The sequence below is a fragment of the Rattus norvegicus genome, chromosome 5 (genome assembly GCF_021556685.1).
Source record: "Rattus norvegicus strain SHRSP/BbbUtx chromosome 5, alternate assembly SHRSP_T2T, whole genome shotgun sequence".
Lineage (NCBI taxonomy): Eukaryota > Metazoa > Chordata > Mammalia > Rodentia > Muridae > Rattus > Rattus norvegicus.
In genome coordinates, this window is record NC_141538.1 from 106234465 (window position 1) to 106252816 (window position 18352).

General features: G+C 39.5%; 1 protein-coding gene across 5 annotated transcripts in view; it reads left to right on the top strand.

The window, feature by feature from the left end:
- Adamtsl1 (ADAMTS-like 1) overlaps positions 1 to 18352 on the top strand; it is a 398736-nt gene that overhangs the window by 39784 nt on the left and 340600 nt on the right. For all 5 annotated transcript variants that reach the window (XM_087549776.1, XM_087549775.1, XM_087549777.1 and 2 more), the window contains 1 exon segment: positions 17560 to 17605. In XM_087549776.1, the coding sequence (XP_087405902.1) occupies positions 17560 to 17605 (46 nt within the window).

An 18352-nucleotide genomic window follows, 5' to 3' on the forward strand; every position in this document is an offset into this window, starting at 1 on the left:
CTTCAAAAATGTTTTAGTCTTTTGTTTAAAAGAAAGACACACACATTCAGAGTACCACGTGCTATTTGTATACAGTGGTCTTTTCAGTCTATGAGCAGAGATTGCTCATTTGAGGACATATGTTTAAGAGGTTTGAGGCTGGCTTCCTCTCACTTTTTTGGGTTGATGCCTAGTCTAAACATATTACCAGGACTTCTAATATTCCAGGCCATATATCTTGAGTACATTGTTCCAAGATCTGATCTCCTTTCAGGAGGCATGCACAAAGGATAACTGAATGTTTAGGGCCAATTTATGGTCTGGTTTATCCCATAAACCAGTTTGTTGGAATAAAAGGTAGTTGAGAAATGTGCTTGGTCTAAACCTTTACTTGTTGTATTTGAGAATCTCTAACTCTTACTTTTGCATTTCCTCCCCCAGTGTATGTGAGAATTCCTTATTTGGTTTGTTCAATAGACCTTATAAATTTTTTATTTCCTCTCAATTTTAATTCATACATCCAATAAATATTTATTGTGCTCTCACTATGTGTCAGGTAAATTAGGAGGTATAAGTAGAACTAGAACCCCCGAAGGGAAAGAAACCCTTAGAAATAAACCAGTTAAGATTTTATCAGTTTGTACTGATTGTAGTTGGAAATAAGATAATTCCTCCTAATTTCAAGAATAGCAAAATTAAGTCATTTGTTTTTATATGTGTCGTCTTTTTATCCTGTAAAGCATACTTTTCTACACTTTCTGCATTTAACTAGGGAATCTTCTTAGTTTCCTAATTAAATTATGAGCAGAATTCTCCCTTTACCTTTGTTAGTGTTTAACACATAGGATATATTAGATGTTTCATGGTTTGCTTTTAATCTAGTACATAGTATTAAAATGTATATTCATTTCCTATACTTCCTTATATATTGAGAATCTTCACTGTAGAATGTGGTAGGTTCTTTGGTCACACTGTGAACCTCCCTGTTATTTAGTTGTAGTGTGGCCCAGCCTTAGCACACACCCTTAATCCAAGAGCTTTCCATGGGAAACAGGATTAAATAAAGTCAACCATAGGTCAAGAAGCAGAGCAAGCAACCAGTTGACAGGAAATGAACATAGGATTATTAAGAAAAAAGCATGAAGAGTAAGACAGAATCAGGAGGATGGATAGGGAGATACACAGGAAGTAGGAGGGAGGGGCATTGAGTTTGGTAAAAGTTGTTTGAGAAAGGAGCATTCCTGGTGCTAAGGAGGAAGGTCAGCTGGTGACTTTCTCTTCCTCTCTGAGCTAGCAGCAGGCTTTCACCCTGGCATCTGGCTCCCAAGTGTTCACTGATAAAATAGAACAATTAAAATTTTTATTTAATACAAAAGCAGATATCTAGAACTTACGGATATTGCCCTACCCAAACTGGACACATTGAATGGTAACTTTCCTTCTCTCTGTTTTGTGCTAATGGAAAATTTTAGTTCTGTTTCTATTAAACTATTCTACACACCTCACATCAGTGAAATCATGCAGTATCTGTCCTTTATGACTAGTTTACTGCATTTAACATAGTGTCCTCATAGTTCATCTATGTTACCATTCACAAGATGCCCTTCATTTAAAGGCAGACTAATATTCTGTTGTATGAAACTACCATATTTTATTAGTCCTTTGGTCATAAGTGAACCCTTAGGTTGTTTCTACATCTTAGCTATTATAAACAATGTTGCAGTGAATCTGACAGTACAGATATATCACTGTGATCTTGATTTCACTACTGAGAGATGAGTGTCTACGTACAAGATTGTCAGTGTAGTATGTATTTTTTTTAAGTTGAGGGATGTACTTGCTGTTCTTCATGTGGGGTATCATCTTATACTCTTAGCAGCAGTATGCATGCATTCTCTTCTCAAGAACACCTATGTGTTCTTGCACCATTGGTGGGAATGCAAATTTGTATAGTCACATTGGGAAATGGGATGGCGGTTCCATTTTGCTCAGTTTACCACTCCTGGGCATGTATCCAACAGCACTGAAGTCATGTAAAAGCTATGCCTGAACACCATGTTTATCACAACTTAATTCATCGCAGCAGTAACAGAATCAGTCTAGGTGCCTCTCAACAGATGAATAAAAGAAATTATATATGTATGTGTATATGTATATAATTTTATCCATGTGTGAATGCATGCAATATATGCAATGGAGTTTTATATAGTCATAAAGAAGAATGAAATAATATCCCTTATGAGAAAATGGATACAACTGGTTATGTTCAGAACAGAAAAAGCACACAAACAGATAGGTGTCATATAATGTGGATATTTTTCTCAAATTAAGATTGGGAAAGGCTCTGAAAGCAGAAGACAGACTATTGGAGAGGGTGAAAGGGACTAAAATGAGGTCAAAAGAGTGAACAAGGATAGAGGAGTTGGTAAATTAGTGAAACTCACTAATCTGTATAACTGGTATAAGTTAAATTTGTTAGAAAGTATTCTCCATTATCACCATATGTATTTCTTTTTTTCATTTTGGAAAATATTCTATCAAGAATGAAATGATACCCATAGTAGCTTTGATTATTTTTCTATATGTGTAGAGTATGCATGCATGTTTGTGTGTGTGCATGCAGATAGGTGGTGGTGGGGATTACGTGTGTATATGAAGATCCAAGGTTGATGTTGGGAGTCTTCCTCAATCATGAATTTATTGAGGCTAGGTCTTTCAGTTGAGCCCAAGCTCACTAACCTGACTAGTCTAGCTATTCAGCTGCTCTGAAAATTTCCTGTTTCTGCCTTCCAAGTGCTGGCATTACAGGCAGACTACCCATGCCCAATGGCATGTATGTAGGTTTTGGGGATCCAAACTCCAATCCTCATGTCTGCTGCTCTTCTGGCAGATGCTTTAACCACTGAGCCAGCTCCTCGGCACCAGGTAGCTTTGATGACAAGGTACATGACAATGAGAATGTTTCATGTCTTTCCATATATCTTTTGGACATTTTATGTTTTCTTTTGAGAAATATCTATTCAAAAATATGCGCTTTTAATCAGGTTGCTTTTTGCTGCGGAATTGAGGGACATCATACATGTTTTGGGTACTAATCACTCATTAGATGTGGTTTACAAATGATGCTGCCTGCTCTGTTAGCAGCCCTCTCCTTGCCTTTGCTGTATGCTGTGAAGAATTTTTAGTGGTAGCTCCATTTGTCTGCTCCTCACTCCAGTTCTCTATGGTTTGGGTGCAATTCCAAGAAATGGTTCCTAAAAATTGATTTATATAGTTTTCCCTCTGTATTATCTTGGTGGGGGCTTATAATCCCAGGTATCATGTACAAGTCTTTAACATACTTTCAGATTTATTATTACATATGGTGTAAGATGATTCCAATTTTATTCTTTAGTGTGAGTATGTGAATATCATTTCACATACTCGTACTAAAGCCATTTGATGAAGAGTCCATCCTTTTCCCATTGTATATTTTTAGTACCCTTGTTAAAGATCAGGCAGCCCTAAATATATAAGCTTAGTTCTTGATGACCTGTTGCTTTGGACTGGTCTACAAGGCTTTACACTAGTTTCATACTGTTTCAATTACTTCAGTTTTTTTTTTTTTAATTAACTTGAGTATTTCTTATATACATTTCGAGTGTTATTCCCTTTCCCGGTTTCCGGGCAAACATCCCCCTCCCCCCTCCCCTTCCTTATGGGTGTTCCCCTCCCCATCCTCCCCCCATTGCCGCCCTCCCCCCAACAATCTAGTTCACTGGGGGTTCAGTCTTAGCAGGACCCAGGGCTTCCTCTTCCACTGGTGCTCTTACTAGGATATTCATTGCTACCTATGAGGTCAGAGTCCAGGGTCAGTCCATGTATAGTCTTTAGGTAGTGGCTTAGTCCCTGGAAGCTCTGGTTGCTTGGCATTGTTGTACATATGGGGTCTCAAGTCCCTTCAAGCTCTTCCAGTTCTTTCTCTGATTCCTTCAACGGGGGTCCTATTCTCAGTTCAGTGGTTTGCTGCTGGCATTCGCCTCTGTATTTGCTGTATTCTGGCTGTGTCTCTCAGGAGCGATCTACATCCGGCTCCTGTCGGCCTGCACTTCTTTGCTTCATCTATCCTATCTAATTGGGTGGCTGTATATGCATGGGCCACATGTGGGGCAGGCTCTGAATGGGTGTTCCTTCTGTGTCTGTTTTAATCTTTGCCTCTCTATTCCCTGCCAAGGGTATTCTTATTCCCCTTTTAAAGAAGGAGTGAAGCATTCACATTTTGATTATCTGTCTTGAGTTTCATTTGTTCTAGGCATCTAGGGTAATTCAAGCATTTGGGCTAATAGCCACTTATCAATGAGTGCATACCATGTGTGTTTTTCTGTGATTGGGTTACCTCACTCAGGATGATATTTTCCAGTTCCAACCATTTGCCTAAGAATTTCATAAAGTCATTGTTTTTGATAGCTGAGTAATATTCCACTGTGTAGATGTACCACATTTTCTGTATCCATTCCTCTGTTGAAGGGCATCTGGGTTCTTTCCAGCTTCTGGCTATTATAAATAAGGCTGCGATGAACATAGTGGAGCACGTGTCTTTTTTATATGTGGGGGCATCTTGTGGGTATATGCCTAAAAGAGGTATAGCTGGATCCTCAGGCAGTTCAATGTCCAATTTTCTGAGGAACCTCCAGACTGATTTTCAGAATGGTTGTACCAGTCTGCAATCCCACCAACACAATGGAGGAGTGTTCCTCTTTCTCCGCATCCTCGCCAGCATCTGCTGTCATCTGAGTTTTTGATCTTAGCCATTCTCACTGGTGTGAGGTGAAATCTCAGGGTTGTTTTGATTTGCATTTAATTTCTTTCTTTATTTCTTCCTTGACCAGGTTATCATTGAGTAGAGCATTGTTCAATTTCCACGTATATGTGGGCATTCTTCCCTTATTGTTATTGAAGACCAGTTTTAGGCCGTGGTGGTCCGATAGCACGCATGGGATTATTTCTATCTTTCTGTACCTGTTGAGACCCGTTTTTTGAACAATTATATGGTCAATTTTGGAGAAAGTACCATGAGGAGCTGAGAAGAAGGTATATCCTTTTGCTTTAGGATAGAATGTTCTATAAATATCTGTTAAGTCCATTTGGCTCATGACTTCTCTTAGTCTGTCTACATCTCTGTTTAATTTCTGTTTCCATGATCTGTCCATTGATGAGAGTGGGGTGTTGAAATCTCCTACTATTATTGTGTGAGGTGCAATGTGTGTTTTGAGCTTTAGTAAGGTTTCTTTTGCGTATGTAGGTGCCCTTGTATTTGGGGCATAGATATTTAGGATTGAGAGTTCATCTTGATGGATTTTTCCTTTGATGAATATGAAGTGTCCTTCCTTATCTTTTTGATGACTTTTAGTTGAAAATTGATTTTATTTGATATTAGAATGGCTACTCCAGCTTGCTTCTTCTGACCATTTGCTTGTTTTCCAGCCTTTCACTCTGAGGTAGTGTCTGTCTTTGTCTCTGAGGTGTGTTTCCTGTAGGCAGCAGAATGCAGGGTCCTTGTTGCATATCCAGTTTCTTAATCTATGTCTTTTTATTGGGGAGTTGAGGCCATTGATGTTGAGAGATATTAAGGAATAGTGATTATTGCTTCCTGTTATATTCATATTTGGATGTGAGGTTATGTTTGTGTGCTTTTCTTCTCTTTGTTTTGTTGCCAAGACGATTAGTTTCTTGCTTCTTCTAGGGTATAGCTTGCCTCCTTATGTTGGGCTTTACCATTTATTATCCTTAGTAGTGCTGGATTTGTAGAAAGATATTGTGTAAATTTGGTTTTGTCATGGAATATCTTGGTTCCTCCATCTATGTTAATTGAGAGTTTTGCAGGATACAGTAACCTGGGCTGGCATTTGTGTTCTCTAGGGGTCTGTATGACATCTGTCCAGGATCTTCTGGCTTTCATAGTTTCTGGCGAAAAGTCTGGTGTGATTCTGATAGGTCTGCCTTTATATGTTACTTGACCTTTTTCCCTTACTGCTTTTAATATTCTTTCTTTATTTTGTGCGTTTGGTGTTTTGACTATTATGTGACGGGAAGAGTTTCTTTTCTGGTCCAGTCTATTTGAAGTTCTGTAGGCTTCTTGTATGCCTATGGGTATCTCTTTTTTTTAGGTTAGGGAAGTTTTCTTCTATGATTTTGTTGAAGATATTTACTGGTCCTTTGAGCTGGGAGTCTTCACTCTCTTCTGTACCTATTATCCTTAGGTTTGATCTTTTCATTGAGTCCTGGATTTCCTGTATGTTTTGGACCAGTAGCTTTTTCTGCTTTACATTATCTTTGACAGTTGAGTCAATGATTTCTATGGAATCTTCTGCTCCTGAGATTCTCTCTTCCATCTCTTGTATTCTATTGGTGAAGCTCGTATCTACAGCTCCTTGTCTCTTCTTTTGGTTTTCTATATCCAGGGTTGTTTCCATGTGTTCTTTCTTGATTTCTTCTATTTCCATTTTTAATTCCTTCAACTGTTTGATTGTGTTTTCCTGGAATTCTTTCAGGGATTTTTGTGACTCCTCTCTATGGGCTTCTACTTGTTTATTTATGATTTCCTGGAATTCTTTCAGGGATTTTTGCGATTCCTCTCTGTAGGCTTCTACTTGTTTATTAATGTTTTCCTGTGTTTCTCTAAGGGAGTTCTTCACATCTTTCTTGAAGTCCTCCAGCATCATGATCAAATATGATTTTGAAACTAGATCTTGCTTTTCTGGTGTGGTTGGATATTCCGTGTTTGTTTTGGTGGGAAAATTGGGCTCCGATGATGCCATGTAGTCTTGGTTTCTGTTGTGTGGGTTCCTGAGCTTGCCTCTCGCCATCAGATTATCTCTAGTGTTACTTTGTTCTGCTATTTCTGACAGTGGCTAGACTGTCCTATAAGCCTGTGTGTCAGGAGTGCTGTAGACCTGTTTTCCTGTTTTCTTTCAGCCAGTTATGCGGACAGAGTGTTCTGCTTTCGGGCGTGTAGTTTTTCCTATCTACAGGTCTTCAGCTGTTCCTGTGGGCCTGTGTCTTGAGTTCACCAGGCAGGTTGCTTGTTGCAGGAAGTTTTGTCTTACCTGTGGTCCCGAGGCTCAAGTTTGCTCGTGGGGTGCTGCCAAGAGCTCTCTGAGGCAGCAGCAACCAGGAAGATCTGCGCTGCCATTTCCAGGAGCTTCCATGCACCAGGGTTCCAGATGGCATTTGGTGTTTTCCTCTGGCGTCCGAGATGTGTGTGCAGAGTGCAGTCTCTTCTGGTTTCTCAGGCGTGTCTGCCTCTCTGAAGGTTTAGCTCTCCCTCCCACGGGATTTGGGTGCAGAGAACTGTTTATCTGGTAGGTCCCTTCAGGTTCTGGCGGTGTCTCAGAAGCAGCGGTCCGGTCCTGCTGCTCCTGGGCCCTCCTCTACGGGAACCCAGAGGCCGTATACAGTTTCCTCTTGGTCCGGGGATGTGGGCAGGGGTGGGCAGTGTTGGTGGTCTCTTCCGCTCTGCAGCCTCAGGAGTGCCCACCTGACCAGGCGGTGAGGTCTCTCTCCCACGGGGTTTGGGAGCAGAGAGCTGCTGGGGGCCGGGATCTGCGGGTGTGGGACTCCTGGTAAACACAGGAGGTGCCCGGTCCTAGAGGAATTTTGCCTCCGTGTGTCTGAGTTCACCAGGCAGGTCTCTTGCAGCAGAAAAGTTGGTCTTACCTGTGGTCCCGAGGCTCAAGTTTGCTTGTGGGGTGCTGCCTACGAGTTCTCTGCGGCGGCAGCCAATTACTTCAGTTTTAAAAAATACTTGGGACCCAGGAAGTGTGACACCTTCAGCTTTGTTATTTCTCAGCATTGTTTTCACTTTCTGATTCTTTTCTGTTCCAAATGGACTTCAGACTTATTTTTATTACTCTTTATGTAAAACAAAATGATGCTTAACGCTTGAGAGGGATTGAATTGCACATATTAAGTGGTTTTTCTCATCTTCGCAGTAGCAGGTCTCCTTCCATATGAATGTTCTTGGGCTTCTTTTTTTCATCTTTAATTCATTTCATCAATGTTTTATTCCTTTTAAATCTCTCACCAAATTAATTATCTTATTTTTGCATTCTATTGTAAATATGACCTTTGACCTTTCTACATAGTCTATTGCCTTTGTATACTATCACAATCGACTTCATATTTGGTTTGTTTCTTGTAACTTTGCTGAAATTTCAAATTAGTTGTAAAATATTTTTGAGGCATTCTTTAGGGTATTTTACATCAAAGATCATGCTACACCCAAAGGCTATTTTTTCCTCCATTCTGATTTGGGTACTTTTTATTTCTTTTCTGGCCCCTTTGTTCTGCTAAGACTCTTGGACAATTTGAATAGAAATGGGGTTGAATCTTGATTCCTGATTCTAAAGGAAATGTCAGAATGTGATTTTAACTTTTGGAAAGTAGGTTATTTTATCTTGAGGTAATTTCCTCATCTTCCTAGCTTTTTTGGGAGATTTGTCAGGAAAGACACTGAATTTTTCCAAATGGTGTTTCTGTAAATTGATATGACATGTGTGGTTTATCTCTTCTTTTGTTATGGAAGTAGTTTTTACGCTTAGCTGGACTTTAAAATGACATAGAAAACCTTGGAAACTGCAAACTTTAGGCATCAAAGAGACCAATTAAATAAAAAAATTATGGGGGTAGAATTCTGTCATCAGGATTTTTTAAAAAGCTCTTTAATTGATTTTGATGTATATCTAGGTTAAAACTCTGTAGCTGCTTAATAAAAACATGAATTTTCTATCTTTAAAATAAGATAATGAAGAAAAGAAGAATGCTCTTGGAATGACACTGTCCACCATGTAGCAGGGGCATGGATCAAGATATGAATGTGGTGAAGGTCTTGGGTCACTGTGAACCCCATGGATGACTTTTCTGAGTAGTTTTATAGTCAAGGTCAGCTGTGCCCAAGTGGTAAATGTACAAGGTGATATTGGAGACATTATTTCAGCACATTAATTAAGCTTACCCTACGGTCCATTGGGCCTCTAGGTCATCGGTCACGGTACTCCTTATTTACTCCTTAGTACTCACAAGGGGGATCAGGAATTCAAGATAATACTTTGCTCCACAGCTAATTCAAGACTAGCCTAGACTACATGAGCCCCTGTCTTAAAACAGAAAAACACCAAAAAAGCTTCCAAAGTTGTTGGTGATTGATTGGATCAGTGTCTCAGGGGTTGTATGGTTTTTATAAACCATCTAAGAAACGTTTCTCCAAAAGATATCATTTAACTTCTTAGGGAAGATAAAGAAGGTAAACCCTCCTACTTATACTTTAATGGACTCTCACCAATTTAATTGCTTGCATTAGAGTACAGAAAGCCACACTGTCCACATCCCAGCATGGATAGAGAAGGGGCACACAAGATACCACCCCTAGTTGAAGAGCAATTGTGAGAAAGCAAATCAGTTTTCTTGAGGAATAAGCTCCGATAGGTTGTCTGTGCCCAAGTAGTCAGCCCTGTACCATATACACCAGATATACAATACTAATTGAACTCAGTAGGATATATACAGTATATATCGCAATAATAGTTACAGAGGAATCAAGCATAAATTTAAGAGGATTTAGGGAACATTGGAGGAGTTGAGGACATGGAGGATAGATAGCATGAAAATACATTGTAGTCATGTATTAAATCCTCAAAAGAAACATTTTTAAAAAAATAGAAGAGCTACATAATGGAATTCCATAGTTTTAGTCACTGAGACAAATGACAGGTAGGTGGCTAGGTAGAAGATGGATAGGGGAGGGCTTGGATATTAAAAGAAAGATAGAAATATCAGAATAAATTTTACTAGGTGATAAGTGCTTTACCTAGGAACAGGAAAGATAACTAGAACCATGGGTGACAGTAGTTCCACGCACGGTCATCACACTGCTTGCTGTTTCCTTGCTACAAATCCAGTCTCCAATTGCAGCTGGGTTGGGCTCTCAATTTTGGTGAAGCCTAGAAAAGGTGAGAAGACGCCCATGCTGTGGGTGTCAGAGTTCCCAAGCATGGGCGTTCGTCCTGCTTTGTGAAAGATCTTATAAATGAACTAGGACTTCAAATCTTGGTTCCTCTGTTTTCTCCCTGTGTAACACTAGACAGGGTTGAATGTGCTCACTGAAGTCAAGCACTCCCTGCCTAGAAGAGTGTGTTGAAAGAATGTCAAAGAGGCCCTTCATCTTTAAAATCAGAATGTGTGACTTTCATTCCAGATGTATAGTTACAGCCTTTTTTGTTGCTAGGTAGAGAAAGGGACACAAACTCAGTTGTTCTTAATATAACAGCTAGGACCTGGTGCATGCTGGGAAAGTGCTCTAGTAGTGAGCTGCATTCACCATCCCAGTAGAAAATGATTGAAGGGAAACTGTTGTGATTGTTCAGGACCCCACTTTATAGTAAACATCTGGGGAACATGTCAAGAAAGTCTGGGGAACTTTTTCTCTAGCCAAGATAATTAATAAATTCTCAGTACAAGTATTGTATCTTGTGAGTCTATTAGGGAGAGAACTAGCTTGTCATAATAAACATTTTCCTCATGGGGAGGATGGAGACCTTGGACGTGTGTTGCCTAAACACATTTGTCTTTATTCTCATTGTCTCTTTTGGCTACCAAGCAGAGATAAGAACATCTGTAAACCTTAGGGCATGTGAATGCATCTTGAAGACATAGGGTAAACATCCATGCTACAGGTGGATGACAAGCGAAAGGCAGCACTCCACCCCCACCCTCACCTCCCTCAACACCATCTCTCAAAGGCAAGGAATGCATTGGGTGAGGAAGGCATCCAGATGTTCTGGTGTCAAGACAGGCAGCCACAGAGGAGAATGAAAGGTGCTATCCTTGGGTAACTACTTAGTTCATTTTGAACTTTTATCTCTAGCTGTTGTGGAAAGATTTTAAACAAGATCTGGGACTTAAAAAATTAGGACAAATGTGATGTTGAAAGTTCTGCCTGGCTTGAAATTATCTTTATGGCACTTCCTTCTACCTATTCCTTCCTTCTCCCTTTAGCCAATAGTTCTTCCTCCCTACCCTCCTTCCCTCCATTCCTCTCTCCTTCTGTTCCTCCCTCCTTTCCTCCTTACTCCCTCCCTCTATTCTTCTCTTCCTTCCTCCTTCCCTTCCTCTTCCTTCTCTCCATTCCTCCTTCCCTCCTTTCCTCGCTCCCTCCCTCCTTCCTTCGCTGATCTCAAGAAATGCTTATAGAATGTTAAGAATATACCAGGCATCTTGCTTAGTGCTGTGGCTCGCTCCTAAAGCAAGCACATAGATCACCAAGAGACAATAGGGTTTTCTAAAGCTGAGCAACCAGCTGGGCAGCTACAGAGCCATTTTCTGGTGCTATGAAATTATGGTCACTAGGCCTCCTGTCCTGATGTGAGGTCCAGGACACCTACAGTTCCCTCCCTACCATGGTCTCGAATCAGATTCCTCAATGTTACTTAAAACCATCTCCAGCTGTAGCCCTCAACATTGGGCTATGTTTATTACCACCTCCACAGAGTCTGGACTTGTTATAGTTCCTTTTATGACAGCATCCACTCTAGAATATTGGTGCTGTGGTCTATGATTTTATCATGTCTGAACTTGTACATAATAGATACTCAGCAATATTGGATGCAGTTACTAAGCTGCATAGAAAGGCATAGACATTTGGAATGTGGGGGCAGGGGAGGGAGGGCTTGTTCTTCAATTTTCCTCTCTGGTTATATTCTTGAGACCCTTCACAGAGCATGCCACCGAAGGCATCTCTACTAAGGTTATGTATCTGCTCCTTTTCAAACTCCTGTAGTTAATATCTAAACTGTCCCTTTCATCGTTTCTGCAGTCTAGTGTTGTATGTAATATTCTAATTAATGTCTATTTGCTTCAGCTAATTAATAACTTTGCTGAGAGTCAAGGAACTTCATCATTTTTGTATCTTCCATAATGTCTTCTTTTCTGCTGGCTTATAGCCAGTGTTCAGTAAAGGAGTTAAATGACTATAAACCAGGAAGCATTATACAAAAGCTTGTTAACCAGGGAGCACTATCTAAGGACTCATTGTCACCATAGGAGTGTTCAGTGTATTTGGTTTCCTTCGATGATCTCAGCAGTGCACACCAAGCAGTGCTGGGCTTTGCTCAGGGTGGACATCATCCTCATGGTTTACCATGCTAGGTCTTGCTGTGTTGCTCTTCTCTTCTCTTTCTTTGATCACACTTGTGTACTCCTTGCTTTTTCCCCCTGACCCATGTTGGTGAATACTCGCTGGCTTGTTGCAGCACATCTTTGCTTAAAGAGAAGGACATATATGGAACATCAAGTTAGGGGTCGGGGGCGGGGGGGACAACAACTTGGTTGTGATTTTTCTAGTTGTGATTTAGAGCATACCAAACACTCACAATAGCAAATAAAACAACTGGAACCTCATGAGACAAACTTGGAATTCCAGTGTAAAGGAGTGTCACGCATCTCAGTTTAGATTTTGCAGGGAGGGCTGCAGCCCCCTAACTGTGCCTCAGGAATCTGCCAAAAAATCCAGAAACCTTCCTTAATTGTCTGGGGTTGAAAGAAGATCACACAGCCACAAGCAATTGACTTATATTGCAATTTACAATGCTTTCCCTGAACCTACAGAATCCCCATTTCTATCTGAGGTAGCCTCCACATTAGTTGTTAATCTCTCTCTCTCTCTCTCTCTCTCTCTCTCTCTCTCTCTCTCTCTCTCTCTCCCCTCTTTTTCTCCCTCTCCCCTTCCTGTCTTCCTCTCCCTCCCTCCTCCTCCCTCTCCCTCTCTCCCTCCCTCCATCTGGCTCTGTATACAAAAGTCAGGGTCCCCAAGTTGGCAGTGCAGTTACTGTTCTTATAATGAGAAGTTGTTATAGAGCAGACGTGTTGAAATATAAAAGTGAGGTTACAAAAATATGTAACTCTAATGCTTGTAACTCCAGTTCCTAATTTATGCTCCCACCAGCCCCTCAGTCAGTTTAAATTTGCTTTGAGAAGGCAGACTTAAGGTGAAATATATATATATTTTTTTTCTTGGCTCATTGGGCTACTTTGAAGCTTATGGCATATTGTGATGCCTTGGTGTGACCTAGAACTGTCTGTCCCCAGCCAACTCATCTCCTGAAAGATGGCATCAAGCAGAATGCGTCCTTGAATTTCTACTAGGGATGTATTGTTTGCTGAATTTGAGTGGCTTTGTTAAATGAATGAAGTTTGACCTCAATGGTGTGGAGCAGAGTTGTGGGGGTTGGGGGAGGTGGGAGGGGGGAGGAGTAGCAACATTAATTGTAGCTACAAAGATTAAGGATACCTTTCACTAAAATTGGGTTTCCATAGGAAGATGTTATCAAATTACATTTACAACTTCTGGAGAATTTTGTAAGCCGATTCCTTAATATTTGAAGTAGGTGATTCTAGAAATGCATGGTAGGGAGAGTAAGGCTCATGATCAGGGTTCAGAGCTGCATACATTCACTTACTGTTTGTTAAAGGAAATTTAGATCTACAGATATTAATAAAGTACTCACTAGACAGTCACACTTGAATTATATCCAATTATTTCAAACATAGAATATACTAGATAGATAATGTAATCATGAGTATGTGAAGAGACTTTGAAAGAGACAGTACTTAATTGGCCCTTGTTGGAACAAGCCCTCCCTGAACGTATTTTACTATAAACAAGATTCATTTTGCCTGTTGTTTAAGAAACTACACTACAGATTACTATTAACTCTTTTAAGTATGGAGTAGAGGATAGAGCTTGAAGGGCTGACTCTCTAAAATGCAAACATGAAATGGAGCCTAAGGGAAAGGTTCAACTCTGAGACTATCACATCATGAGCATACATGGACTGTACCCCCTGTATATTTTTACCCTGTGTTTACCACCAGATGCCCCCGATGTACATGTGGGCACCAGTGCCAGGCCAAATTTTCAGCATCTACTTTGAACCTAGATTAAGACCGTGGACAGCTGGAGGTAGATTCACAAGCATCTAGAAGTTCCAATGGCTGTCTCTTCAAGGGCTGAGGGGATTAGGGTCTCATGGAGTCTCCGAAAGGACTTGTTCCCCGTATAGTTCACTTATAGGTTCCCAAAGGTGGTCCTTCTGCAGCTCTCGGGTGGACTAAGCTGGCTGAAAAGAGCCCCATGTGTGAACCAACCCCTGCTAGAGATGCCACTCTCCTGTCTTTTTAATGTCTTCTTGGGTGGCAGAACTGTGATCATTGAAACTAAGACAATAGCACACACCAGTATCCAGAGGAGTCTGAGGGTTTCTTATATGTAGAGAAAAAATTACCCAGCGTCTACACTAATAGCGTTATAAGAGAATTAAAGCCTGATTAACCCATAAAGAATAGTTTGTGATTGGGGTAGTTTCCATTCTTTGAGAGAGGAGTTTGAGTTTGAGTTAAGTGGCTGGCTAAGCGTGAGGTGCTGAAGTGGATGAGCATGGGACTTTCTAGTCTGTGAATATATTCCAGTGTTTGCATTGATTTGTATCAGCACAGTCCTCTAAGTGTTTCAGTTTGTGCTGGGAGAGAAAGTTGTAAACCCTGCTCCACTTTAACATTTCTCAGAAATTATTTGGATCGAAAGTTCTGCTGGTTTCATCTCCATGGATGAAATTATACATTGCCTAAATATGAAGGAGCCCACTCAGATGTTGAATAAACTTGAATAAAAAGGAAGGGAAGAAGGGCTACTTAATTCTCAGGTGAGATGTCGTATCTAGGCAAATGCCTGGGATGGAGAAATGTATGCTCAACAGTAATTAAATCTTGTAGTGAAAGAGTCACTTTTCTACTTAAGGGGAGAAAGTCTATATTTAAACATAATAATAAATTTGATTGTTTAAAAATTAACTCCTCTGCACTGAAATACTACACATGGCATGTTACTGATGAGCACGCTTCTTTGCAAGATGCCCCAGTGTGTGTAGGTTTGCATTATGGGAAGATTTATCAGACTTGAGAGGCAGCACATAGATTGATATGATGCGAGTCATCTCTAACGTTAGTATCCCACACATCCTTCTCACATCTTGTTCCTTTTCTTGTGTTGGTTAGTCAGGCCAGGGTTCCAAATTCCCGGGTCTCTTCTTTGTGTATAAATCTGTAAGCCTGATCAACACTCTTGGCCTCAGTTTCCTCATTTGCAAAGTAAGAATAACACAACTTTGTATTTTGTGAAAAGTTAAAGATAATATGCCAACACGGGGCCAGAGTGTTTTTATTATAATCTATCATTCACATATTATATCTTTCAATAGTGAATCATTGTCAAGGCTGAAGATAATGCTCAGTAGTAGAACATTTGCTAGTACATGCAAGATCCTAAGTTCAATTGCCAATAATAATAGTATTAATAATGATAGTAATAATAATAAATGATAATAAGCAACAATAATAAACAATTGATTTGCCAAACTTGAACACTGTCACCATATGGAATACTATATTGAATACCATGTTTTTGACAAATTAAATGGACAATCAATTAAATTATAATTTAACATGGAAAAAGAAGTTGCTTTGGAGCATAAGTAATTTATAAATCAATATTAAATGATAGATAATTAAGAGTTATCTTTTAGAAGATATAAAAAGCATTTCTTGTTTTTGTTATTTCTTTGTTTGCCTTAATCAAAATTATTTCAAACTGTATTTAAACTCTACGCTATCACTCCTATTTCCAAAGATTATTCTGGTAAATTCTGCATAGGTAGTTATAGGTTAAAATCTCTAAAAGAAAGCTTGTCTAAATTATTCAAGCAAGTGGATTCAAGTTGCTTTCTTTGTCTTGTTCTGTGTGATGCACTGTAATAGCCCCTGTCATTCAAACAGAGCTTTATGGTGAAGCCATTTGATGTGAGACCAAACTAAAACTCTAAATAAGGGTCAAAGGCTGACCTAAGTTAAAGAAAAAAAAAAGCAAAATCAAGATTCTGATCTTCAAACTCCTGATTCTAAAGTGTTTCCATTACTACATTTAAGGCATAAAAACAAAAAAATGGAAAAAGACATTATTGCCTCTAAGATTACAGAGTTCAGTTCTTTCAAGTAAAGTTGAGTTTTTCTAGTTTAGAGTTCTACGTTTTCTGTTCTAAAGTAACCTGAGGTCCCCCTTGCCTATTCAAGAATGGATCATCATACTTATGCCAACAGAGCCAATACTCTCCCTCTCGGCAGTTTTTAGAGTTAGGCCATTCTTGGAAAAACTCTTAGCCAACATGGCATTCGATGAGGGATGCTCCTCATCTGAGCTGAACGTTCAGTGTTGCCATCTATTGAGGCAGCAACAGCAGCCTGGTCAAGGGTCAATTTCAAGTTCATTGAGTCTAGAGCACCGCTTGTCTCATTGACCCCCATGCATCTTCAATAAGTCTCCCTTTTCTACAATTCAGATGTTTCTTCACTAATTCTAATTTTAATGTATATCAAAGCATATAACTTGATTGAAGTCAAATCTTTATGCCTAAAACAGCTTGTGTGTAATTGTGTTTTTGGATGCCATTTTTGTTCTTGTTAGCATCTTTAAGACCTAACACAATCACTATTTTTATGCAAGTTGTATTCCATACTTAGCATTGTACAAAGTCATTTCATTCATAGCCTGTAACAGTAGCTCCAAAATGTTTCCTGAATTGAAAGATTGGGAAGCATTAGGAGCATTGCAAAGTCTTATCATACATCTAAGTCCTGAAACCAAGTGATCTGTGTCAGTATCACGCCACCACCTAGCACTTGTGGGGTTTCAACAACCCACTGTTAGCATCATCCCATCTGTAAAGTGAATGCGATGATGATACCTTATCATTCCACTAATTCAGGAGAGCTAATGAACATATGACAAACTTAAAATTGTATCTGGAACTCCATGACTGATAACTACTTGCATGATAACTCTCTGAAAATTTCATAACATCATTTTCCTTGCTTTCTGAAAAGTGTGGGTTTGCTTGAAAAGTGTAGAGTACTATTGTTCCCCCATTGTCATCACTGAATGTTTTAGCAAAAATCAATTATTTTTATTCATGAGAATTTAGTAAAATGGAAACTCCCATGTAGTGTTGGTAGGACTATGTAATAGCACACCCTTTATGGAATGCAATTTGGCAATAATTTGCAAGTGCCTGACCAAAGTTTCTTTATTTTAGTTTGGTAATTCTGCTTCTAGAAATTTATCTGTTTTAAAGATACAGTTGGATAAAATGTGTTCGTGGAGATGGTTTGTTATACCCTCATTTATTGAATCCTTTGAAATTACTTGAAATGACAAAGGATGGATGTGGGTATATCAAGTGTATCATTTGATAAAATAGTATATACCTGTCAAAGCAGTGTCTTTAAAGTATACTTAATAGCATCTTCAAAAATATTTAAGTAGGGCCAGAAAAGTCCGTAGGTGAAGATATTTGCCGACAATCCTAATAACCTATTTAGAAGAAAAATGAAAACTTGTTATTCATATTAAGAATAAATTGTGAGAGGAAATTAGTTCAATCTCTGAGACTTCCATAGGTAATAATGAAATTTTCTAATTCTTTCTTTTTTGTGATGTAGGAGCTGTGAAGGAAGAAATATTCGATACAGAACATGCAGTAATGTGGTAAGCATGAGCTCCTTTGCTTTGAGATTGTAATATTTCAGCCCTGGGATATGTTAAGAAGTTTTATGGATCTAAGTGGGAAGCCAATCAATTAGTACTTCACAAACAGTTATTTATTGCATTCTATACTGATTACCCAATCATTTCTAATGCTCCTCCGTATAAACTTTTAATCGCTCAACCAGATTAAAACTAAGTAGACTGTTTCAAAACAAACTGCATTTCTTCCTGCTCTGTCTTTTCACATATAGTTCTCAGGAGAAATGAGGCAGGCAATGATTTAAAAAAAAAAGGGAAAACACTTGGAGTATCATGAAATAAATATTAGTTAATCAGAGTCAGGTTTGCTGAATGCCTTCATCTGTCCAGCAAACATTTAATGCTGGCTACGTGTGAGGCACTGTGCTAGCACAGGGATAAATAACACGCATTCACTGTTTTCAACATCTGCTACAGAGTCTGGGGTGTGGAGAGAGAGAGAGAGAGAGAGAGAGAGAGAGAGAGAGAGAGAGAGAGAGAGAGAGAGAGAGACATAACTTCATTCCTCGGCAAACATGACAAATGCCAGTTGGGATAAAGTTGTTTGGGATGACAACAGAGGATTTTGAAGGGTATTAAAGGAAAAAATGGAGTGAGATCGAGCCTGGAGGGGTAAAACTGGCCCATGCTGTGTGTGAGGAGATGACAGTTACTCCAACGGAGTGAACACTGTGGGCCTCTTTGGAGGCAGAAGAATTAAAGGGTGTA